Source organism: Nyctibius grandis, chromosome 7 (genome assembly GCF_013368605.1).
Source record: "Nyctibius grandis isolate bNycGra1 chromosome 7, bNycGra1.pri, whole genome shotgun sequence".
NCBI classification, from domain to species: domain Eukaryota; kingdom Metazoa; phylum Chordata; class Aves; order Nyctibiiformes; family Nyctibiidae; genus Nyctibius; species Nyctibius grandis.
This window is the reverse complement of record NC_090664.1, coordinates 12,532,800-12,554,560: the sequence shown is the minus strand read 5'-3', so window position 1 is coordinate 12,554,560 and position 21,761 is coordinate 12,532,800. Positions and strand designations below refer to the sequence as shown.

The window sequence follows — 21,761 nt, the reverse complement described above, 5'->3', positions numbered from 1 at the left end:
AGAGATATCTAACCTTCCTTATCCCTGCTGAAAGTGCTGCAGCTAGATAGTCAAGTAACATTACGAAAGCATTTTCCACATACAGAATTCACACCTCTTGAACTTATAGTTGATTTAAAAGTAATTGAGTAAGCCACAGCAACTTTATGTGTGGTAATTCTCAATTCTGACACTGGCTAGACTTGTTCCTAATATAACCTATACTGAGTTAAATCAGCTTTAAAAGGATTTGAAGATCTACATGCAAAACTGTTAAACCTTCACTCCTGTAATTTAATCCGTTAAACTCATGTGGTGATGTGTGTGTGCCAGGCCAGCACTTAGTTACTTGAAGCCATTCAGAAAGTTAAGCAAGACAAGACCATATATTAAATATGAGTAAAGCCCTGTAGGAGTGTCATTTGTGAGTGTTTGGCCAAGCAAGTATGTTACTATTTTTTATTTCTGTGTGGCTTTGATTGGGCAGTGGTCTGTGGGAGCTGAGGGCAGGAGTCCATCTGCACAGCATGCCGTGTGGCTGCCTGCTCTGGTGTTGCAGTGATGTGCCAGCATGACAGTTGTCTGAGTAAGGGAAAAGTAGGAACTGTACCCATGTGCCCATCTACTCTGTCCATCACAGGTACCACAACTGCAATTCCCCATGGGAAGGATGGCAGGGTTTGGTAATACAGTATAGCAGGAAGCTTATAGCACTTTTGAAGTTAGCCTCTTTGCCCCTACCGTAGATCCTAATGTGTTCTGCTGCCCAGAAGTTTAGCAGAAGATGCAGTCACTTGCCCTGTGACATAGACTTCAAAACCTCTCTGCCTTCCCCCTACCTGTAGCCTGTCCAGTGAGGATGCTCCCGAAAAACAGACAAGATTTGTCTTTGCGTTAAGCAGATATTACGAGACAGTCGCTTGGGACTGCTAGTAAGTAATAAAAGGATGCCTTTAGGTAAGCAGTGCTGTTACCTTAGGAATATGATTCATTTTTTTATAATCTCATGGATTTTTCAGTTTGTATGTGGCACTGAGCACATTCAGTAGCCTTGCAGATAAACTGAAGAGCCAGGATGTGTCTCTATGGAATACTTCACGGCTAATAGAAATAGCTCGGCCAGAACTTTATTAGAAAATGTCCTAAAGTACTGTTCCACTTGTACAGGATGGACTCCTGAATTTCGCTGTTGGAAACTGGAAGTTTAATAAATAGACCCTTGAAAATATGGTTGAATGACTCGTTAAGGTAGACATTGCTCATTTCTCTTATAGTAAGAGAGATAAAGGGAAGAAATATATTCCTTCCAAAATCTTAGTTTATATGCCTCTTTCAGGACAAATTATTCACCTTCCCCAATGCCATTATGAAGAATGAAGAGCCCTATCGTATTTTGAAGTAGGTTGGTGGTGGTGGTGTGACTGTTGAGGGGGCAGGAGTGGAGAGAAGCAGGTTTCTATAAACAGGCTTTCTTAACTGGCTGAAGGGAGAGGTATGATGTGTTCAGAAACTCCATTCAACCTACTTAGAAGATTCAATTGCATGGTTTTGTTCCAGTGAGGCTCTGTAGCTGAGAGTGGAGGCACGTTTGTTTTTTTTTCTGAGTGAGAATTGTTCCTAATTGTGTATGTTTTAAATGTTGGGGGTTTTGCCACAGAGACTCTTCTCTCATGAAAAAAATCTTTGCTTCCTTCTATATCACAGAAATATCTGTCTAATGCTTGAATTTATGCTGTCTGTTTTCAGAGCATATAAGTTGGGAAAACAATAATTGTACAAAGCTGAAGTGTTTATATTCTTTCAGCTCTGTTTCAAGTGAAGCAATGGCAGCTTTCACTGGGCAGGCAAGAATACAAAAGGAGGTGAAGTTGCAGTATATGCTTTTTAATGGACAGGTCAGAATTAGCTATGCAAATGTCAGTCCTGAACCATGAATCATGCTTATTCCAACAAACCCAGGAAAGCTGTTTTTCCTAATCTTGTGAACCAGATGAGCACTGCTGTACTCGATACTCACTGTTTATCTGAAGTCACGGAAGGAGTTAACCACCAAAGACAGCTTCCAGTAAATTCCAAACTTAATGCATTTTGCAGAAAAAAAATAGACCCTGTAGTCATAGTTGAATAAATTGATCTTCGTGTTGTATCACAGTTCTCCAGTGCTGTGTGCTGTTTACCAGCTGTGTTAAGGAGGCTGCGGGTTAAAGTCAGGAGAAGATGAAATGTCCCTTTGAGTGCCCTATGGAAGCCATCATTTAGAATTTTTTTCAGTGTTTTTGCTTGGAGACAGTATTCTTTTTGTTCTGCCTACCATGGAGTGCTAAGCAGTGGCCAGAAAATGTGGACGAGAGCAGCAAGTTAAAAATCCACAGGTAAAAATCCATCTCATTATTTGAAGCATCACAATAATGTTATTTTTATTCCCTGTTTTCACACTTATATAGTAAGTGCTGAGCTGGAGTCTCCTCACACCTGCATTAATGTCAGTCAGGAGTCACGGCAGCAAGCACCGTTCTCAGGCATGTTTGAGGCAGTTCACTGCCATGCCCTGTACCAGTGAGAGGAGCCCAGCCCATGATTAAAACTGCCAATGTTAGCTCTTTTTGGAAGTAGTGGATAAAAATAGTGTTATTTTAATGCTTTAAATGCGAGAACGCTTTTTATCTTCAGGATCTCCAGCTTAGTATGCTGTTCCCTGCCTTATTTTCTCTGGTTGTGTCCCTCCGCCCAGCTCCTGCCAGATTTGATTCTGTTTCTGTGTCAGTGCCTGCAGCAAGCCCTAAAGCAAAGTTTTGCCAGTTCCACTTGCTGTTAAAAGCCAGGCGCTTCCACTGCAGAGATGAGTTAAACTGAAGTTTTCTAACTCCTGCTCCTTTTCCTTTTGTCTCTCCCTGTGCACGTACCTTGCCTGCCGGTGGGCAGGAAATAGGGGCTTCACAGATTTCGGTGCAGTTCATCGGTGACCTTCCACTGCGAACCAGTTCTTCTGCTCTGGCCTTCCTTCAGCTGCGGGCGGCCAAACTCCTTCTGGCTAGGTCTAGCTTGTCAGAACGGCTTACCTAGTCTGCCGTCTTCTTTCCTAGCAGACTTCTCAGTCGTGGCTGAAGAGCAGGTCGTAGCTCACGCAAACCGTTCCAAGGCCTGTGGGCCCCGCCAGACCATTCTTTCCCCCCATCTCATAGTGGCTGCTTTGTGATAGGATGGGTTACGGGGCTCTATGTGTGTTTCGTTGCATTAACAGTTGTAGTGTTGCCATCTGATAGGCGTGAATTGCGTTTTTTTCATATGACGGGCAAGAGCAATTAAGTGATAGGGAGAAGCCATGACATGCATCTCCTTCAAGTACTTCACGAAGAAGTGTGTTCATAAAAAGGAAGTTATTTTGGTCTTTATCCTTTGCAGAGCCCCGACGAGGTTTGATCAGGCAGGAAAGCAGCACAAAGGTCCCAACCACCACTTTGCAAACAAAAGTGCAGTTCGTAAACTTAAAGGCATGTCTTTAAGCACAAAGGCAGCTGTTGTGCAAGGCCAGAAGGCTGAAGATCAAAAGGAAACCAAAGAGGTGAAACACCTTCCGAGGGGGGAAAAAAGGGAGTAAGTCGCTAGGGGCAGACCAGGGTGATGTCAGTGATCTGTGACTATATATGATACAGGTCGAGGCAGAGAGATTCTGCAAAAGAATCTGTTGGAATGTTGTTTTCTGGAGTCCTGCCACAGGAACAGTTAAATATCTGGTGAGCTAAACATTTATGGAACCTGTTTTCCTCTGACATATCTTAGTTGTACGTAAAAGCTCATATTTGGCTTTACAGAGGCTCTCTTGGCACTCTTGATAATCATTGTTGTTAATCCTAATAGAAACAGTCGCAAAAGTCCTGTGCCCATGGTAATCCTACTGGGGTAAATCACAGTTGAGATAAAGGACTGCAGCCCAAAGCAGGGTCCAAGACAGTATCAATTACGTGTGTTCATACTCACATGGTGAGTATGGGAGTGTGTCACAGACACTCCATTTCAATTCATGATGGCATTAAGCTCAGAATTGGCAGCTGTAACTGAAAAATGAAAATACATATTTTATAGGGTTACCCCTGAAGGTTTTGCCATGGGAGTTACTAGGTGATTTGCAGTGTTGCCTTGTTGCCAACTCCTGTGATTTTGTGATGAGTCATATGATAGCTGACATTTTTCTTGAAGATCAAGCTTCTGCATTCCAGTAATTTATTTTCTTTTTATCTTTTCATTTTATAAGTTAGACAGTAATTCTAACCCTCCTGCTTATGGCTAAAGTTTCAATACTGTAACAGTCCAGGCAGCAATGGCAAATAAAGGAGAACCGAGCAATTATTTTTTGGTTGGGTTTTTTTTTTTTCTTTCCTTTATTTCCATTATCTCTTTGGCTAGTCTTGTGATTTTGTAACTCATGGTTTTTTAATCTTTGGGGTTGATTATGGTTCTCTCTTTTCTTTCTGGTATTACTGCAATGAACATAATCAGTGTAATTAAAAATAACCATCAGGATATATCCAGGTCATAAAAGCAAAGCTTGGATCATGCATTTTCATTGACTCTTTCCCTCCTGCAGTTAATTCATCAATTATTGTATGTCAAAGAATGTGCTTTTGCATCATCACCTCTCCACTTTCATGATGCTGGCAGTGTCCACATCACTATCAAAGTTCTGTTGAGGTTGTAGATCTTGTACTGGGGGTTGGTAGGCAAAACAGAAAAAATGCTGTGTTTAGTACTGTTCCTGGCAAAACCTTATGTCTTTCTGTTGGGTGAGAAGGTAATACAGCTTGGATGTTCTTCATAGCTGCTACTGTGCTTTCCAGCCGCTGAGACATGATGTCGTGGAGCTGCGCTCTTTGGGAGAATAAGGAAAATCCCCTTCAAGGCTTTCTGATAAAGGCATCCTCCTTCTTGCAGATTTCCTTGATGTAGTGGAGTGAAGTCTTGAATTTAACTCGCTCCCATTAGGTGAAATTATTTTACAGCAGCTGGGTTGTTGAGTTCCCATCCCGACGTCTCCCTCAGCAATTTTTTTTTAAAGGGATGGGATCTGTCTGCTCAGCAATGCTGTTTTATATGTATACATGTGCCAGAGGCATGGGATGAGAGGAGAAATGCAGTAACTGTATTTTGTAAGATAAGAGTAAGAGAAATTGGCTGCTGTTTCTGAAATGCATCCTAAGACATAAATAAAGTTTTCCAGTGTAGATATTCCCCAAAAGACAACATGTTGGTTTGGACTTTATTTAAATGATGTTGCTTTTGAGAGTTCTGTAATGATACTAAAAAATAAGAGGAATGTAAACTGTAGCCTGAGGCCTCAATGAAAGTTACACATCTACAGACAACAGACACAAAGCAAACAACTTCAAGACAGTCAATAGACTTTGGGTGAGGCATACTGTTTGTAAGGTCCTGACAAATCATAAAAAAGACACGAACCATAGAGTAAAAGTGTCCTGCAGTGTTGCCCTGCAAGCCTGGCTCCACCAGAACCCATGGAGTTGGTATTTCTTATGTGGCTGCTCTGGTGTCTCTTCCATAATATCCAGCCCACGTGTTGGCTTGCATGTTCCCTGCATTTTAACCACAGTGCCTGATCTATGCTGAACTGATTGGTTGAAAGCTTCATAGCCAAGAAACCACAGTCTTTTATTTGGAGCCCTCTCCATGGACAAGGAAGCAAGGAAATCTAGAATTAGGTTTCCTATTGAAGTCAAAATAAGGAAACTAACATTAGAGAGTAGACGGCAAAACTCAAATTTTAGGAGACAAGCACACATTTTAGGATGGCTTCCTTCAGATGTGCAAATCTGTGTTTTCTCCGTTGACTTTCCCATTATATCCACTTTTTTTTTTCCATGCAAAATGAAAGGTTGCTTCTGTCCACAGTGTTCAAGTGACTTTGGTGGTCTGAATGGGAGAAAACCTTGAGGAGTTGGCTCATGGGGTATAAAGTGCTCAGCAGGATAGTCAAGAATTTTTAGAGATGGACATTAAAGTGACTACAAGAAGAGAGAGGAGCAATCTTGCTGATTATGAACCACTCATTGCTTGTGGGCCCTTCAGGGAATGAGTGAATACACTTCCCTAGGGAAGAACCCTACCAACTTGTCATTCTCCAGGCAGGATTTTGTGGATTAGAGATAGGTCTGAGTTCATGTGACTTGGAAGGAGACCAATCTTTCCTGGATTTCAAAGTCCTCAGAATCTAGCAGCAGCTTGTGATCAGAAGAGAGTGATGTTGAGGTTCACATCCAACTCCAGATTTCATCTCAGACCCTTTGCAGAGGTTGATTTCAGTATCAGTCTGATAGGGGAATTTCAGTATCAGTCTGCTAGGGGAATTTCAGCATCAGTCTGATAGGGGAAAGTCAAACCTGGCTTTAGTTTGGAACTTGGGTTATCACAGTGGGCAAGGCTGAGCTGTATTAATTAACATACCAACACCTGCTAGAGCAAAGTGACAGTATTGGGAAAAGTAAACTGCAGTCTCACTTTAAATCAGATGCTGAAGCATGGAAGAAAGTTTGTCTACCTGGGCAGTTTATCCAGTACCTTGAACTGCCAGGGGAATGAATAGAGAGGAATTGCACTATCAGCCTCTATTACAAGAATTTTTGGAAGAAAATTCAAGTGTAGTCAGTTCTGGAAGTTCTAAAACCCCATTAGCTTTTGCCATTAATTCAATCTGTTCAGAAATTAGCTGGTATTATTACCAGCTGGTATTATTACCAGAATTACCCAACCTTTTGCTAGTAATTGAATTAAGGCCTACCACTCTAACTTAGAAACATAAGGCTTGTGATCTTGCAGTGGATTGCTGCATTCCAGATAGTTGTTTGTGGGGTTTTTTTTCTTTTTATCAAGTTGCTTGATTTGGAGATCCCTCCTTGGATGAGGTCCAAACATATTTGCATATGTTTGTTCCAGTGGGTGAGTCTTGGCAGAAGCTGGCATGGCTGGGGACGGCACAGGAACATAATGTGCTTGAACCAGTTTACCTAAGGACCTGCCTTCACGTGGCTTTTAGCTCCAGTGCTGCGGGCACTAGAGACGACTGGGCCATGTCTGTGGCAGAGGCATCCATTGCGACACAGCTGCCCAGTGAAACACGGAGCCATGCGAGTTCAGAGCTGAAAGGAGTGCAGATGCAGCTAAAGTCTTTGCAGTTTGAGCAGCAGATGTCTTTCCCCTATGCTCAGTTGTGAGCCGCTTGGCACCCTGCCACAGGTTTCCTGTGTGAACTTGTGTGAGTAACTTCATCTCTCCCTTGATATTTGTCTGTATTGTTCATCCAGGCTTTTAGGACCATAGATTGTATCTATCCCTCTTCCTGGGTAGAGGGACAGTCCCTCATTATCAGGTTGATCATTACTGGAACCTAGATAAATCAATACAGCTATTAGTTTCTCTTCAACACATGGTAAAGAAGAGGTACCATCCAGAAGAGAGGAGCAATTTGCCATAATGATGATTATATTAACACGTATTTTATAGAACACTAGAGTCAAGACCTTTTGAGTTCCTACCACACCTACTTCAATGAGGCTTTGTTCTTCTGCATGGCTTCTGGGAGTTGTTACATCACAAATAATTAAGAACAAGAAATGTTTACCTGGGGCTTAAAATTCAGCCAGCCCGTAACATACTACCAGCATTCTCCACCCAAGTAAGTGCTCCCAGTGAGCTCATCATAACCCTCTCCTCTGTGTAGGAGCTGCTTCTATACCATTAAAATTGTTGGGAGTTTTGCCACTGATTACAATGGCAGTAAGATCAGAGACCTTAGGTCAGTACCAGAGCATGCTAGTGATGAGAAGGATGTGTGATTTGGATGAAGAGGGAAGACTTTTCTCTCAGTCCCTCACAATGGCTCAGAAATACATTGAAAATGTTAGCAAGAGGCCTTTTTATTTCCTTCTGGAAAAAGCATGTGTATTTAATTCCTGTAGTAAAATATTCTAATGGTAGTAAATAGTGAAGTTCTAGAAGGAAAAAATTGATTTCTCAGCTAATGGAGAAGGGGGAAATTACAAATCCCTGGTTGCCTGTTATCGGTTGACTAGCAACATTTGGCCACAGAGAGCAATATGAACATAGTTTTAGCACGCAGGTGGCTACAAGAGAAGGGCTGTGCTATATGAAGCCCAGTATCTCCTTGAAGTGGGTCAACCTACTTTTCCAAATATATTACAAAATGAGTCAGACTGAAACTGTTATAGATAGTCTGCTCCACTTCAGATAGTTGCATATTCATTTTAGCTTTAGAAAAAAGTTTATGTTGGCATTTTCTGTTCCTTTTAGTCATGCTGGCTTTTCAAAATAGCTTTTGAACTAAAAATATGTTTCCTGAAATTCATACACTGGGACAAAAAATATCTCTTCCCTTACTGTTACCACACTGAAGCAGATGGTGAGTGCTAAGACTCAGAACCAGTAAGCAAGTAATTCTTCAATGCATGGGTGCAGAAATGCAGCTGTTTGGTCAAAGTAGACTTTTATAAGACAGACTGTCATTGCAAATTAGTTTGAGTTCAAGTCCTCTTGAGTTAGGCCAGGAAGACTCCAGTAGCAGATTACGTGAGCTGCACAGATGCCCTATTGCACTTCCAGCTTGAGTTTCATCTACAACCTCTGGGAGACCATCTACTCTAAGTTGAAAGTCAGTTCTAGCTCTCTATTTTTCCGTGTGAACAGTAATCAGATTAGGGCTGACACCCAGGTTATGCCTCAGGTTAGTAAAGACAAACTTGCAAAATTCATCATGATCCAGGTCATAATGATGTCACCCACCTAACGTGCATTCCCACTATGGTATCCACAGTTACTCTGGCACATAGACCATGATGCAGTATATTGTACATGGGGGACGGATATGCTGCCTGTGAATAATGCAAATGGCTGACTGCAGAGTAGTTATTTCAATGCACACGGGACTCAGAATAAACTTGACTCTGCAAATTACAAAGCAACTTTTGCTCCTCTTGCTCCTTCTGAAGTCAATAGAAGTTGATTTCACTTTTCAAATTCACATTGATTAACCTGGTCTTGACAGTGTGGCACTTGCCCTGTTGTAAAGAAAATTGGTAGCTGTGAAATATGAAAGATTTTCTAATTTAAGGTGGGAGGGTATGTTTGCTGCTGCTGAAAACCTTATCTTCATAATGATCAATAATGCAATAATGCAATCTGATAATCTACCATTACTGAGTTTCCTTCTCTTTTTTTTTTTTTTTTTTTTTTTTTTGTTAAGCTGAAATTATGTCACCTGTAGACAGAAATAAGGAAAGCGGACTGCAAATGCCAAACCTATGCAAATTTTGTGACATTAAAGTAACAACCTGCTCAAACCAACATCCGTGCAAGAGCAACTGCAACATCACTGCTATCTGTGAGAAGAATAATGAAGTCTGTGTCGCTATATGGTAAGTTATTTCTTCATACAGGTGGGGAGGGGAGTGTACCCTCATTCATCATTTCTTAGTACTTTCCTTGATTGCTCTGATATTCAGAATGTTCCTGTTACCTCACCAGGCTTTTCTCTCTCGCTTCCAACTCATATCTGTGCTCAGCATACCGCGAGTTGCTTGAGGTTAACAACAATTCTGATATGAAATGTTCTGGGGGTTTTTTTCCTTTAAAGCAGTTCTGTTCCAGCTTATGCTGTTATTGGAAAAGAGGCATGTTTTTGCTCAAACCATTAAGCTGCATCCATCCACAGCACTCAGAGTAGAAACAGATTTGAGACTCAGAGAGGATTGTGGTGGCATTTGCTAAAGAAAGACAATTCTTTCTTAGGTTTCAAAGTAAACCAGGTTATGTAGATCTATCACAGGAGGCTTATTTACCATGTATAGGTAGAAATACTTTCCCTTAATGGTAAAAAGAATCTTCTGTGTGTGTAGTGACTCTGATGTATGGTGCTTTTTATATAGTGTGTGTCTACGTTCAAAGAAATCAAGAGTATATGAAAACAAGTTGTAACGCTTTTTTAGGATTTGTGGACTTTAAACTAGCATTCCAGTCTAAAAACTGGGGTTTGCCCTTCCATAAATGGTAAGTCAATCCTACCAAAGAAAACCAAAAACACTCTTAATGAGTTCATAAGACCCGAGTATTTGCAACATTGCTGCTGATTTAAGAACATAATTGGAATCACTTACAAAAAGACATAATTAATGAATTTATTGAGGGATTAGTTTTGTCCATTGACTTCAAGAGATGTTCGGCATAATTGAAAGTAGACACTTGAAATGCAGGATCAGCTCAGTGTGCTGATCCATATTTGTCCTGTGCTCCTTTAGTAAGTGGCCAGTGTCTATTATTGCCATACAAAGTGCTGTAGTGCAATTTAAGATACATTCTGGATTTTTCATGCCAATTTATCTAAAAGGCAAATGAGTTGAGAACTGTATTTAAAGTGCTCTTTGCCTCTGAGTCTTGTGTCAATGAAATGAAATCTATGGCCTAGGACAAAACACAGGAATATGGTCCAGATTATCAGCTGTAAATATTTCCCTGGCAGCGAGGCAACTCTGGCTTGCACCAGTTCTATGGTTGGTTTTGGTTTTATTTTTTTTTAATTACAAGGATAACTCCTTCACTGCAGAAATTGTGCTGATTGTAGGGTTCAAAAGCAAAATAAAAGGCCAGTTCACTAGAAATTCCTCAGATTTTGAGGAAACAATTCAGTTTTTATCATAATTTCCCACAGATTTTTACTGTCTGCACAGTGACCACGAAAACCAAAAGTATGTTCTGAAGTTCACAGCAGTTCATTGAGCATTAGCCTGAATAATTCCGGGTGAGATTTTCAAAGACACTCATTGGAGCTTGGTGGTAATATGATACAGGAAAGCCATGCCATTGTACAAATGTCCCAGTGTGAGGAGCACAGGCACAGCCAAATTTTCCCCATTCAGGAAAGCCGGAGAAGAACATATGATATTCTTTAAATCCCATTCTCGAAAGAAGCAAATTTAGGGCAGCCGCAGTCCTGTCTGCTCCCTTCGTAAAATATTCCTTCTTTGATTTCAGTTTTCTCCTTTTCATTTTTAGGAGACAAAATGATGAAAATGTGACGTTAGAAACAATATGCCATGATCCCCAGAAAATACTCTATGGTCACATGTTGGATGACTCCAGCTCAGAGCAGTGTTTGATGAGGGAAAAGAAGGACGATGGGGGATTGATGTTCATGTGTTCCTGTACAGGTGAAGAATGCAATGATATGCTCATTTTTCCATCAGGTAGGTTTAATAATTTATCCTGCATTCCTAGGCTATACCTTGCAAGTAATATGAACTGTGTCATACCAATGGACTTTGGAATCACATTTTGTGGAGCAAAACTTCTGGGGCAGGAGATATTTTGGTCTCTTCCGAGTCTTGCAAAATCTCAACCTTTCTTTTCTGCATTCAGAGGATATTTCTTCCTGCCAGGCTGTCCTCCTGTTGAAGTAAGTCTGATACTCACCTCAAGACACTACACTTAAAAGTTGATGAAAAGAAAGATGAAAGCAAGATGTTTAGAGTTGTTCTGTTGAGACACCAAAATGCAACATATGCTAATTACATTCTAAAACATGAACAAGAGGCAAATGCCATATTAAATTCTTGCCTCTTCTAAAAGGCTCTATTGCCATAGTGTGGCATCTGTATATACAGATACTACTGAGTAACTTGATAGGATGTGACTTTAAAGTCAGCTTCTCTGTTGTAACTGTCCATCTGCACTTCTGTGGTGGGCATGAAGTAGCTAGAAGTTTCCTTCACTGGTGGATATGCTACCTCATGCTTACTACAGCACAAGGATGTGTATGTGAGTTCAGTTAAACCAGTGAAATCTGAGTATAGACCAAATCACAAGTGCATAACCTGTCCCCATTCTGCTTCATGAATGCTTATATCAACCACTGCAAATACAGTAAAGGCAGTGCAGGTGTGTACAGTGCTGGTGGACCTCATGCTGCATACACAGATGTGCCTGTGTGTATGCACACAGCTCACTTTATTTTCTCTTACCTGCTGGATCCCACAATGATTCTTTTACTGAGACTAAGTCAGGTCTCTTGCAGGCAAGCGTGAGGTCTCCTGTGGAGAACTTTGTGTGCACACTTCTAAATGAGTATGGCACACAGCACCCATCCTTATCACCTGTAAATTCCTCAGAAGAAGATATAATCAAATTGTCATTGTCTGAGATAATGAAGGGTTGGCACACTGTTTCCACTCCTGGGAAACACGGTGCGTGACTGCACTGAGGTGGACAACTAAGTGAGTGGCTTCTAGCTCTCTCTTCCCAGCCCTACAAGAAGGCTAACTAGTGTAGGTTGCAAAACCACACTAGATTAGCCAAAAGAAAGCTAGAAAGTCTTTGCCTCCCTTGGTCCAGGCTGTCCATGTCCGATGCCACCTCCTTCCCTCTTCCTCATCCCCTCCCCAAGCTTGATTTGAGACCAGACAACCTGACTGCTGATCCATGGTTGTATGACCAACCCTTACTTGGGTGGGCTTTAAAGGAGTTGGAGTAAATACTGGTATTGATGTGAGTACAAGTGGTAGACCCAGGACCTAATTCTAACAGATTGCCTTGATTTTATTGAAGAGAATGTGTTCCCAGTGAAAGATCTTACTGTGTGTTGGCTGCCTAGAGTTTTTACACAAAGTGAACCACACCCTTGTGGATTTTGGCTAATTTGTTATAAATTAGTCACATTGTAGCTGTTTCTTCTGGAGCTATGTAGCTGAATACAATCGCTCTGACTATTGTGTGTCTTTTGTGTGTAGATTTATGAAAACCGTACTATAAATTGAACACCAAGTGCCTTCATTCCCATCAACTCTGCAGCCCCCCTCACACTTCCAGAGCAGCCTAAAAGGAGCTGTAGTATAAATTAAAACCCAGCCTTTTACCCTAATTCCTTTCACTCTTCAAAGTGGAGCTTTTCCTTCTAGGTCATATGCTGTAAGCACTCTAGGCGACTCATGAAAACTGTCCCCTGCATTCATATGTAGTAAGTGAATAACTACAGATAAAAATTAAACTAATGTAAAACTTCAGTTTGTAACATTTCCAGTTCATTCACAAACATAAGCATTAACTCCAGTTGGGAGGGGAGAGAATTGAGGCTTTGTCATTCCTTTTTTATTGTTGTGGATTAGTGTTTCTTTTAAATGAAAACAGCCCCTTTGGGTTGCTTGCCTGGTTAGCCATGGCAGGAAGACAAACGATTTTTACAGTATCAGACATGCGGTTTCCTGTCTGTGTTTAACTTTGAGCAGAACATCACAGCCAGCTGGTCCACGGCTCCTCCAGACAACTAGATAATAGCCTGTAATAATTTTGCCTTTGGAATGACTGTCATCCAGATCTATTCTGTACATTGTTCTTGCTTTTTTTTCTCTCTGCATTTCTTGTACACCAGAGCAAGAATTTTTGCAGTGTTTTTGTACATCCTGTAGTTTTAGAGAGTGGACAAAAGCTAGTCTAAAAAAGCCTGATCAAAAAGTGATTGTACTCATTTATTAGCAGAAACTGAGATGCTAAAAATGATTGTGATTTTTCAACTGATAATCACAACCTTTCTGTTCAAGCTATTGCTATGAATGATCAGTGTTCTAGCTCTTCCTCCTCCTGGGTGCACACTTAAGGCAGACCTGATATAGTTTGTTCCTGGTGTTTCTGAGGTAAGAAAGAAAATTGTGGGTAAGGCAACAAGTTCTAATTTCCACCAGAGGTTAGTCACTACGTTCCAGTGATTCACAGCTGAGCTGTTACTGCTTATAGAAGAATTGGTTTATAGCACTGTTGGCTTGTATCAGTCTTGACTGTGAAGGGTAAACCTCCTGACTATTTTTAGATGCAAACATCTAAAGGTTTTGGGTAGTGGGAGGTGTTGTGGCTCACCCAAGTGTGGCTTTGGAAATGTTTGAAGTAGTTACATCCAAATCAAATGCTTGTTTCTTGTATGGACTTTTGTTTAAATTGCCAATCTGCAAAATAAGCAAGACACAGTCAGACATGTGCCTAAACATGCTTGTAGTTCTGCTGTGTCAGGGTGCTTCTGACCCTGATTCAGATCCCTGGCATTTCAGGCCATGGGCAGCTGGTGGAAAGGACTGTGTGTGGAATCACTCCAATGTTCTGTAGTTTTTGGAGAAATAATATACAGGAGATAGGCAGCATTGCAAATCTGACTACTCTGTGTTTATTTTTTAATCCCTCTCTTTTTGCCAAACAAAATTGTGGGTGACTGGCAAGCAGCTTACACCCTTGTGGTGGAAAAATGCTTCTCATGGCAAAACTCAATGCCAGTCTGTTTTAATTATTATTTATTCAAATGTCTAATGTCAGTGTTACCAGAAGGTAAAGCCAGGGAGTAAAACCACTGGAAAAGATTAGCCAAAATTGGGGGGAAAAAAGGCTCTGGCTGGCTAGAAGTTGGCTAGGTGGCAGACAGGGGCCTGGTCCTGCTGTCATGGAAAAGATGAGTGCAGGATTGGACTACCAGGATTTTTTCCTGCCTGATGTCTAGTTGTGTCTAGTGGATCTTCTGCATCTTGCTTTGCCTTCTTATGTTTTAACCTGTTATGATGAACCATATCTGTCTGTAGTTGTTTGCACAGTTCCAGGCCTCTCTTGATGTTTGAGCAGCTTTGTTCCTCAGCCTTGCCTTCAACACACCATCTCCCAGCCTCTACTCATCAGCCAGTGCGAGTATGACAAATGTCTAACAAAGTTCTTGTTTATTAACCATCCTAAACTATTTGGCTATGGTCAAGCCTTGTTTACCCAAAGTGACCAAGTAGGACTGTGCTCTTTCGAGCCTCACATCTGACCCATTCTCTCTGTGCAGAGATGACCAGGCACTCATTGTAACTGAGAAAATGGGATACCTGCATGTTACTTAGTGCATGACTTACCTGCTATGCAATGCAATTTATTCCTGTTGTGCAGGCTCATTCAGACACATTCATTCTGTGGCTTGCAAAAGGGTGACCCCAGCACTGGAGACTGCAGACAGAAAAACAAATCCTTTAACCACTGTTGTCGTTATATATGCAGTTGTTATCCTGGGCATCAAGTTCAAAACCAAGCAAAAATGCAGAGATCTCAAAATTTAGAAATAGGATTTGCAGACCTGTAGCACAGCTCTGTTTGGTTTAGTTGTTTCATTCTGATAACTTACATGGTGATCATTTTTCATCCTCACCTGTCTTGCCATGCTATGCAGATCTCCATGCAGCTTGCAACCGAGGTGTCTGTGGGATTGTTCTGGTAGGCTGTGTTTATTCCTCGTGTACTGCAAGATGAGATCATTATTTTGGGCATTCCCTTCATGCCTGGTTGTAATATGGGAGAAACCTTTAGCAGCAACAAAGTATATGAATTTTAATGATTATCTGAATCATCCAAACAGTTGCCTTGAAATATCAAAACTTCAGTGATAGAGATGACTGACAGGTTGACAAGAGTTTATGAGAATAATGAAGCTAATTGGGGAAGTATGTCGGGGAGGGGGGGGAGGGAGGATGTTGTGCTGCTAACAATCTTCACATTAATCATGGTTTTACTGAGTTTGCTAACCAAGAGTGTAAGAGATGTAAGTATTTGACTAATCAATTGTGGCCGAGTCATTTGCCCGAACGAATTACAGCCTATGGATTTGCAGCGTGTCAAGTGCTGTGATTGCTCACTGTGTACAGTTGTTACCTGGGAGACCTGGTATTGTTCTGCTGCCTGAACCACCGCAAGCCTGTGTGTGTGATATCTTGTCCTGTGCCCAGATCGCAGGAGATACGGATAATGTTTTAGTGTTTCCTTAACTTGGTATCTCTCACTTGTCTCTAACATGTTGCCCCTGTCTTTTCCTTTCTTTCTCTCCTCTTCCTCTCCTTACTAGAGTCAAAGCATTAGTGATTTTACTTGACTACATAGGAGGATCTCAGACTTAAGAGCAAACTTAAGATCTGTGCACAAACAGCCACCAGGCCATAGATACTCACGTGATGAGTTGTCCAGTGCTCAAGGAACAGCAGAAGGGAGATGATTACAGCTGGAGTGCTTCCAAGTGGAATATAACAAAGACTTTCATTAATCTGTTTTTCTGTTATCCAGCTAACATGTTCAGAAGGTAACTGTCTTCCAGCTGCCCCATAAAAGAGGTCAGTAGCATTACATAACGTTGCACAGAGCCTCCCACTGCTTGTATATTGGCCTTGTTCTCTATGTTTCCTCTTGGGTATTTGCAGCCAGAGAGTCCCACCCAATGCCTGCAGCTGTGTGTAACCAAAGGAGAGGCTGTCTAATACTGAACGTCTGATTCACTTAGTGGGATAGAAAGGAAATAGAATGGAAAGAGGCAAAAGAAGCCAAAATTTTGTTTTGCTCTGTATTATTGATATTGTTTGCTTCCTAGGAAAATAACCATGCAGAGCTCAGTTACAGATTTGTGTAAAAACAAACTAGGCAGTGCCCTTCCAGTCTGGTTGGCATATTTGTTACAATTTGCATCACTTGAGAGCTTAATAAGTGTGGGAATGTGGCCAACCTTTTATCAGGTTGTCATGGAAGAGACTTTAATAATTACAGACAGAAACAAACTGTAACTAACACTGGCAACATAATATTTTGGGAAAGGTTGGAGGGGTGAAACTCAGGCTGAGAATAAAAATAGTGGTTAATGTGTGGCATCTGTTGGAACATATTGAAACTGGAGAGATTGATTTGTTCCAGAAAACCACCAGCAAACAGCAGCAGACACTGAGTTGTATAACTGAGACATGTATCACAGAAACACAGTCACATAATGTAAAGTTAGAATATGTCGGCTTTCATATAGCTGAGTGGGAAAGCTCCGCTACAAAAGTCAAAATGTGTGAGAGATGCCATGTACACACAGTGAAGTGACCTGTTAGAATTGGAGAGATAAGAAGGGAATGCATCCAGGGGTGGGAGATTTTAAACTAATAGGTGCTGTGCCAGCAAACCAAGGAATTACACTTTCTAGCCAACAGTGAGGGAATAAAACAGCAACAAGCTATTTGTTCTGTCTTAGAGCTTAAGAGTTTCTTAAACCTCTTGGGTGCTGAACAGCATACTTGGCAATCAGTTGAAAAATGAAATTCTGCTTACAATAGATAAAATATCCATTACATCATTGCTGCCCAGCCTTTTCACTGAAGTAAGCCACCCAGAGGCAATCAAGTTGCCTGCCTCCCACCCCCATGACTAAGATGCAGCCATTCCCATCAGGTGATGGATGTATATGCATGACTCTTCCAACATGTAACACATATAACTAAGTCATGTAACTGGGGATTTTCCCCGGGCGTAACAGAAATGTCTTGAGTCCTGATCATTGGATCGTAGGTAGTCATGTGCCAAGGGCAAAGCTGCTGGCCCCCAGGGGAGAGCAGCAGTGAGTGTGCCATACCTTTCCAAAACTGCTCATAGCTCTGCCTTGCCACCTCTCCAGAAAAGAGGTGAGCGGTGGCACTGGGCAATGGCCTGCATTAAGTGCTCTGAGGGCTGGGTCTGGTTTGCCAGCCATATGTTGACTGCAGAGCAACATTCAGGTTGGCAAATAACCAAAAGGTCAAGTGAATGAGTTCCTGTACCTTTGAGCAAACATCCTTAGGGCCCAAACTCTGAGCCATGCAGATGGCAGTGCTTTAGAAAGCTTTAGAAACAGGCTCTAGAGATGGCTTTACCTTGTCACTTCTACAGTCTTTGAGCCCCTGTAGCAAGCCAGGCAGACCTGCTGACTACCAGAGCCTAGTGCCTCTCCAGGAGGCTGCTTCAACAGATACTATGTTTTGGATACCCTGGCAATATCCTCTTTAGACTAAAAGATGAAGACATACAGCTCAAACACAAGTTACTGGCCTTGACAGACTTGGTTTACGTAGTCCAAAAAAACTTTTGCCAAATTCAGGAACTGGATGCAGGAATTTTAACTTTCAGGAAAGTCTACAATAAATGTCAGGGTTTATTTTCCACTGCATAGCAAGATAGAGTCCACTCTGCTTTTAAAATCTAGTAATCTCTGTCTTCTGCCATCAGATGGTTCAGCATAGAGCTAAGGGAGGGGTGGAACTGATTTCCTGCCCCACAAGACTATTAAGTTGAAAAAAAATTCTCCGGCGAGGATGGAAAATTAAAATGTTTCCAAGAAACTGTCAAGATAAAAAAATGCAGGTTAGTTTGGGGTGCAGCATTTGATTTCGATTATTTCCAAGTATTTTGTGTCAGGATCAACCATTTTCCTCAGGAAGAAACACACACCCCCCCACAATGAAAAATCTCCCCACTCCCATCCACAAAGCCCAAAAAACAATGCCTGTAAAATTAGCAGAAGTTTTCAAACACAAAATCTGGATCAACTTTCAGACTACTTTTGTCCTCAAGATAGAAGTTTCAGGGAAAAGTACAGGAATGTCAGAAGCAGAGTTTCTGTTTTGAAAATCAACATTTCCCATCAAAAAATGTTTTGTTGAAGATTTCCAAGCCATTTTAATTCTAAAAAGACCAAAATCAGGAAGGTACATGAGACACTGAACTACAGAATTTCATTGTCATTTGAGGATTCTTCAATAGAGATAAACTAAACTACCCGAAGCAGCTGCTCAGAGTGAAACTTCATTTCACTGAAAATGAAACACTATGGAATTAGTTTTCATCCAGAAAGTAGCGCTAAAGAAATGGGCAGACTTTTCTATGTTTTATTTCCTAGTGTCTTGCCCAGACATCGATACACACGTAAGGTTCAAACTCGCATTTTGCCTGATTCAGAATAATCAGAGATGAAAAGCTCTTGAATCAAACAGAGCAGGACTTGAACTTGGAGCTCCCATACCCCAGACTAGTCCTCTCACTGGTGGGGATTCAGCACTCGCATCTCTTGCCAAATTGCAACATTTGAACAGAATTCTGTTTATGCAAAAACATTCAAAAAGTGTTAGTTTTCATTCCAGTGTGGAATTGAAACCAAACTTGGAAACCTCAGAATTGCTGCAAAATGGAGTTGTCCTCCAGTCAGCTCAAAGGGATGCTTTGTGTCTCAGGAGCTTGCAAAATAACTAGGTCACAGTCCCGGGTCTGGGCCCATATTTTATGACTGTGTTTCTGGGGGTTTTTAAGACACTAGACAAGCTTTCAATACATCATTGTTGATATGTTTAACCTGAGTTCTGCCAATATCCAATATATTCTTGCCCTGCCATGTGGCTTTGAATAGGCAGCAATTTTAGAACTTGCACAAGCAGCAAACAGCACTGAAGTAGTTCTGTCAGTACTGGCTGTGTGTTTCTGCTGCCCTGTGCTTTAAAGCACAGGTTCTAATTTTATTGCCATTGTTCTATTTCTTGTTTCCAAAGTTCAGTGACACTGAAGTTCAATCAAAGGCACTGAATCCAACCTAAAGAATTTGCAGGCAAAGGGATGTTGTGCTTTGAAGCTTCCTGACTGAACAGGGGCTGTACAGTGTTTCCATTTTCCTTGGCACCTGAGCCCTGTTCCCTAAAGGTTTAGGTAGTGTTAAGGGTTGTGCAGATGGTTTGTGCTTAGTTTAAACCACATACAGGAAGCTTTCTTTTAGCTCAACTTCTCTATTGTTATGCTATATTAATAGGCTCTTTTGAAGCTAAAGAAAGGACTGATCTGCCTAAATAATAGTTCTGGGTGGGGAAAGTTATTTAGGAGCATGTTTGCAAAACCTGAAAGGCTGTTTCATTTAACCATTTCCTTGCCCGCCTGTGCAGCCAGGTTTTGCTCATTCCGGTGCTCAGAAAGAGGAAGTTGTGCTCCCATTTTTGAAATTATGGGGTTTGAGTCATAGATATTTATTTATAAGCAAATGAACATACTTATTCTTAGATTCCTATAGTCAAGCCAGAAAATGTTGGCTAGCCACTGTGCAAACATACAGATATGCTCTGAATTTTGATCCTGCCCTGACTTTGTACACAGATTCAGCAGAGAAGTACCCCTTGTGCTGGAAGGGCTGATTTTGTTCTGCTCATATCAACAGTAAAAATCAAAGGCAGTTCCAGAAGTGCCTTGCTCGGACCAGCCCTCAGTGCCACCAGCTCTTTGCTGCTGCTGTCCCCTTCAATTCTGCTGGGAGGCAGCTCAGTCCCCTCCTAAGCTCAGGGTTCAGCCTGGTCAGTCCTGACACTCAGTTCTTCCTGTTGGGTGCTCATTCTTGCACTTCCAAGCCTTGAGTGGGACTTGTCTAGTGTCTTAAAAACTGAAAATGAGCACACCCGTCATCCCTGCTGCTTTAGGTGGGGATGTGTAGCTGTATGCTTTTCACCCCCTGCCTTCCTACTTCCTCCAAGGGACGGTGCCAAAGTGGATGTGTCACTTTGCAGCAGGGGTGCAGGATGATACAGTGCTCAGGGGAAGTGGCCAAACTGCTCCACTTCTGCTTTGATAAAATTTTTTTTAATTCTTTTTCAAGTGACATTTGCAACATCAACAGTTTCTCCCTTCCACCCAGAAATCCCCCTGCACCAGAAGCAGAGCTTTCTCTTGTGCAAAAAGAGGAAGAGCCAAAGGGGCTGTGAAGTCTGCTGGAGGCTTCTCAGCTGTAGGCCAAAATAATACAGCCTACTCTAGGGCGGCATAGGAATGATCAGAGACCCTCACACAGGTAGCCATAACACTCAAGTAGTGGCGGCTTCGGGTGAGTTTCTTCTCCGTTAGAGCTGAACATGTACCCAATTACCTCCAACTGCTTGGACTCATGGAGAGAAATTTGAAAGAGAACTAATACATCTTGGTGTTTTTCTCTCTCATTTAGAAAGACATCTGTATTTCAAATATCTGGACCATATATTGCAGCTCTGTGGCAAAGAAAAGGGGCTTAAAGGGCCCTAAAGAGGCATGTTCATCTTTGTTAAAAAGTATACTGTATGATAGAGATGACATACTACTCAGTTCCAAAAGCAGAGCCCAAACTTAAAGCCTGCTTTTCTGTGGTCAGGAAAAGAAAACAAAACAGAACCCCAAACGTTCATCATACTATTTTTTCTGATTGTTACAGATCATAGTTGCATTCATGCCATTGTGGCCTGCTTGCAGCCAAAACTCTGAAACAGCCATCCCACAATGTAGTCAGTTCTCCTCCACAGGGGTGTTTCCCAAGCTCTTTATAAAGCAAATTTTCTGAGAGCGAAGAATGCACATGGGAATAAGCAATGCAAATCTTCTGGTCATGGACAGTGACATTGGACATTCTAAATGTATTCCTCCAGTAAGGGCCATAAAAAAATGGGGTGTTTTTTCCCCATCTTCTACATGTTGAGAAGCAGAAGGGGTGCCTGTAATCTGTGATGAACTTTGAAGTATTTTTTTAATTTAAAATTTTAAAAGTTTAAAATTTACTAACATTTTGTTGCCAAGGGAAATCACTTAATAATAAGGATTTGTAGTTTGCATATGTGTGAAAGAAGTGGTTGGCTTAAAACGTTCGTTTGCATAAATGATTTGTAGGTGCTGCTAGTGAATGCCACTGACCTGTGCTAGCCGGCAATGTCAGTACTGGAAGACACTTCCTCTTCCTTGAAACCCTGTGAGAAAGGATAGAATTGAATTCCTTGCTCTACATCTGGCTGATGAACCTTTCAAACAGAGGAAACACATCCTGGTTCAGGATTCAGGCCTTCTTCCAAATAAAGAAGAATATACCCTTCAGATGTCCTGTCGCCTACCTTTGAATAGCCGATGGCTCCTGCTGCTTGCCAGCTAACTGTGTTTCCAAT

At 41.5% G+C, this 21,761-nt stretch overlaps 1 protein-coding gene across 1 annotated transcript in view; it reads left to right on the top strand.

Moving 5' to 3' along the window:
* Window positions 1-21,761, top strand: part of TGFBR2 (transforming growth factor beta receptor 2) — a 61,291-nt gene that overhangs the window by 18,563 nt on the left and 20,967 nt on the right. Inside the window, exons 2-3 of the mRNA XM_068405474.1 lie at window positions 9,248-9,419; window positions 11,053-11,243. Of these exons, the coding sequence (XP_068261575.1) occupies window positions 9,248-9,419; window positions 11,053-11,243 (363 nt within the window). The remainder of the gene's footprint in view (window positions 1-9,247; window positions 9,420-11,052; window positions 11,244-21,761) is intronic.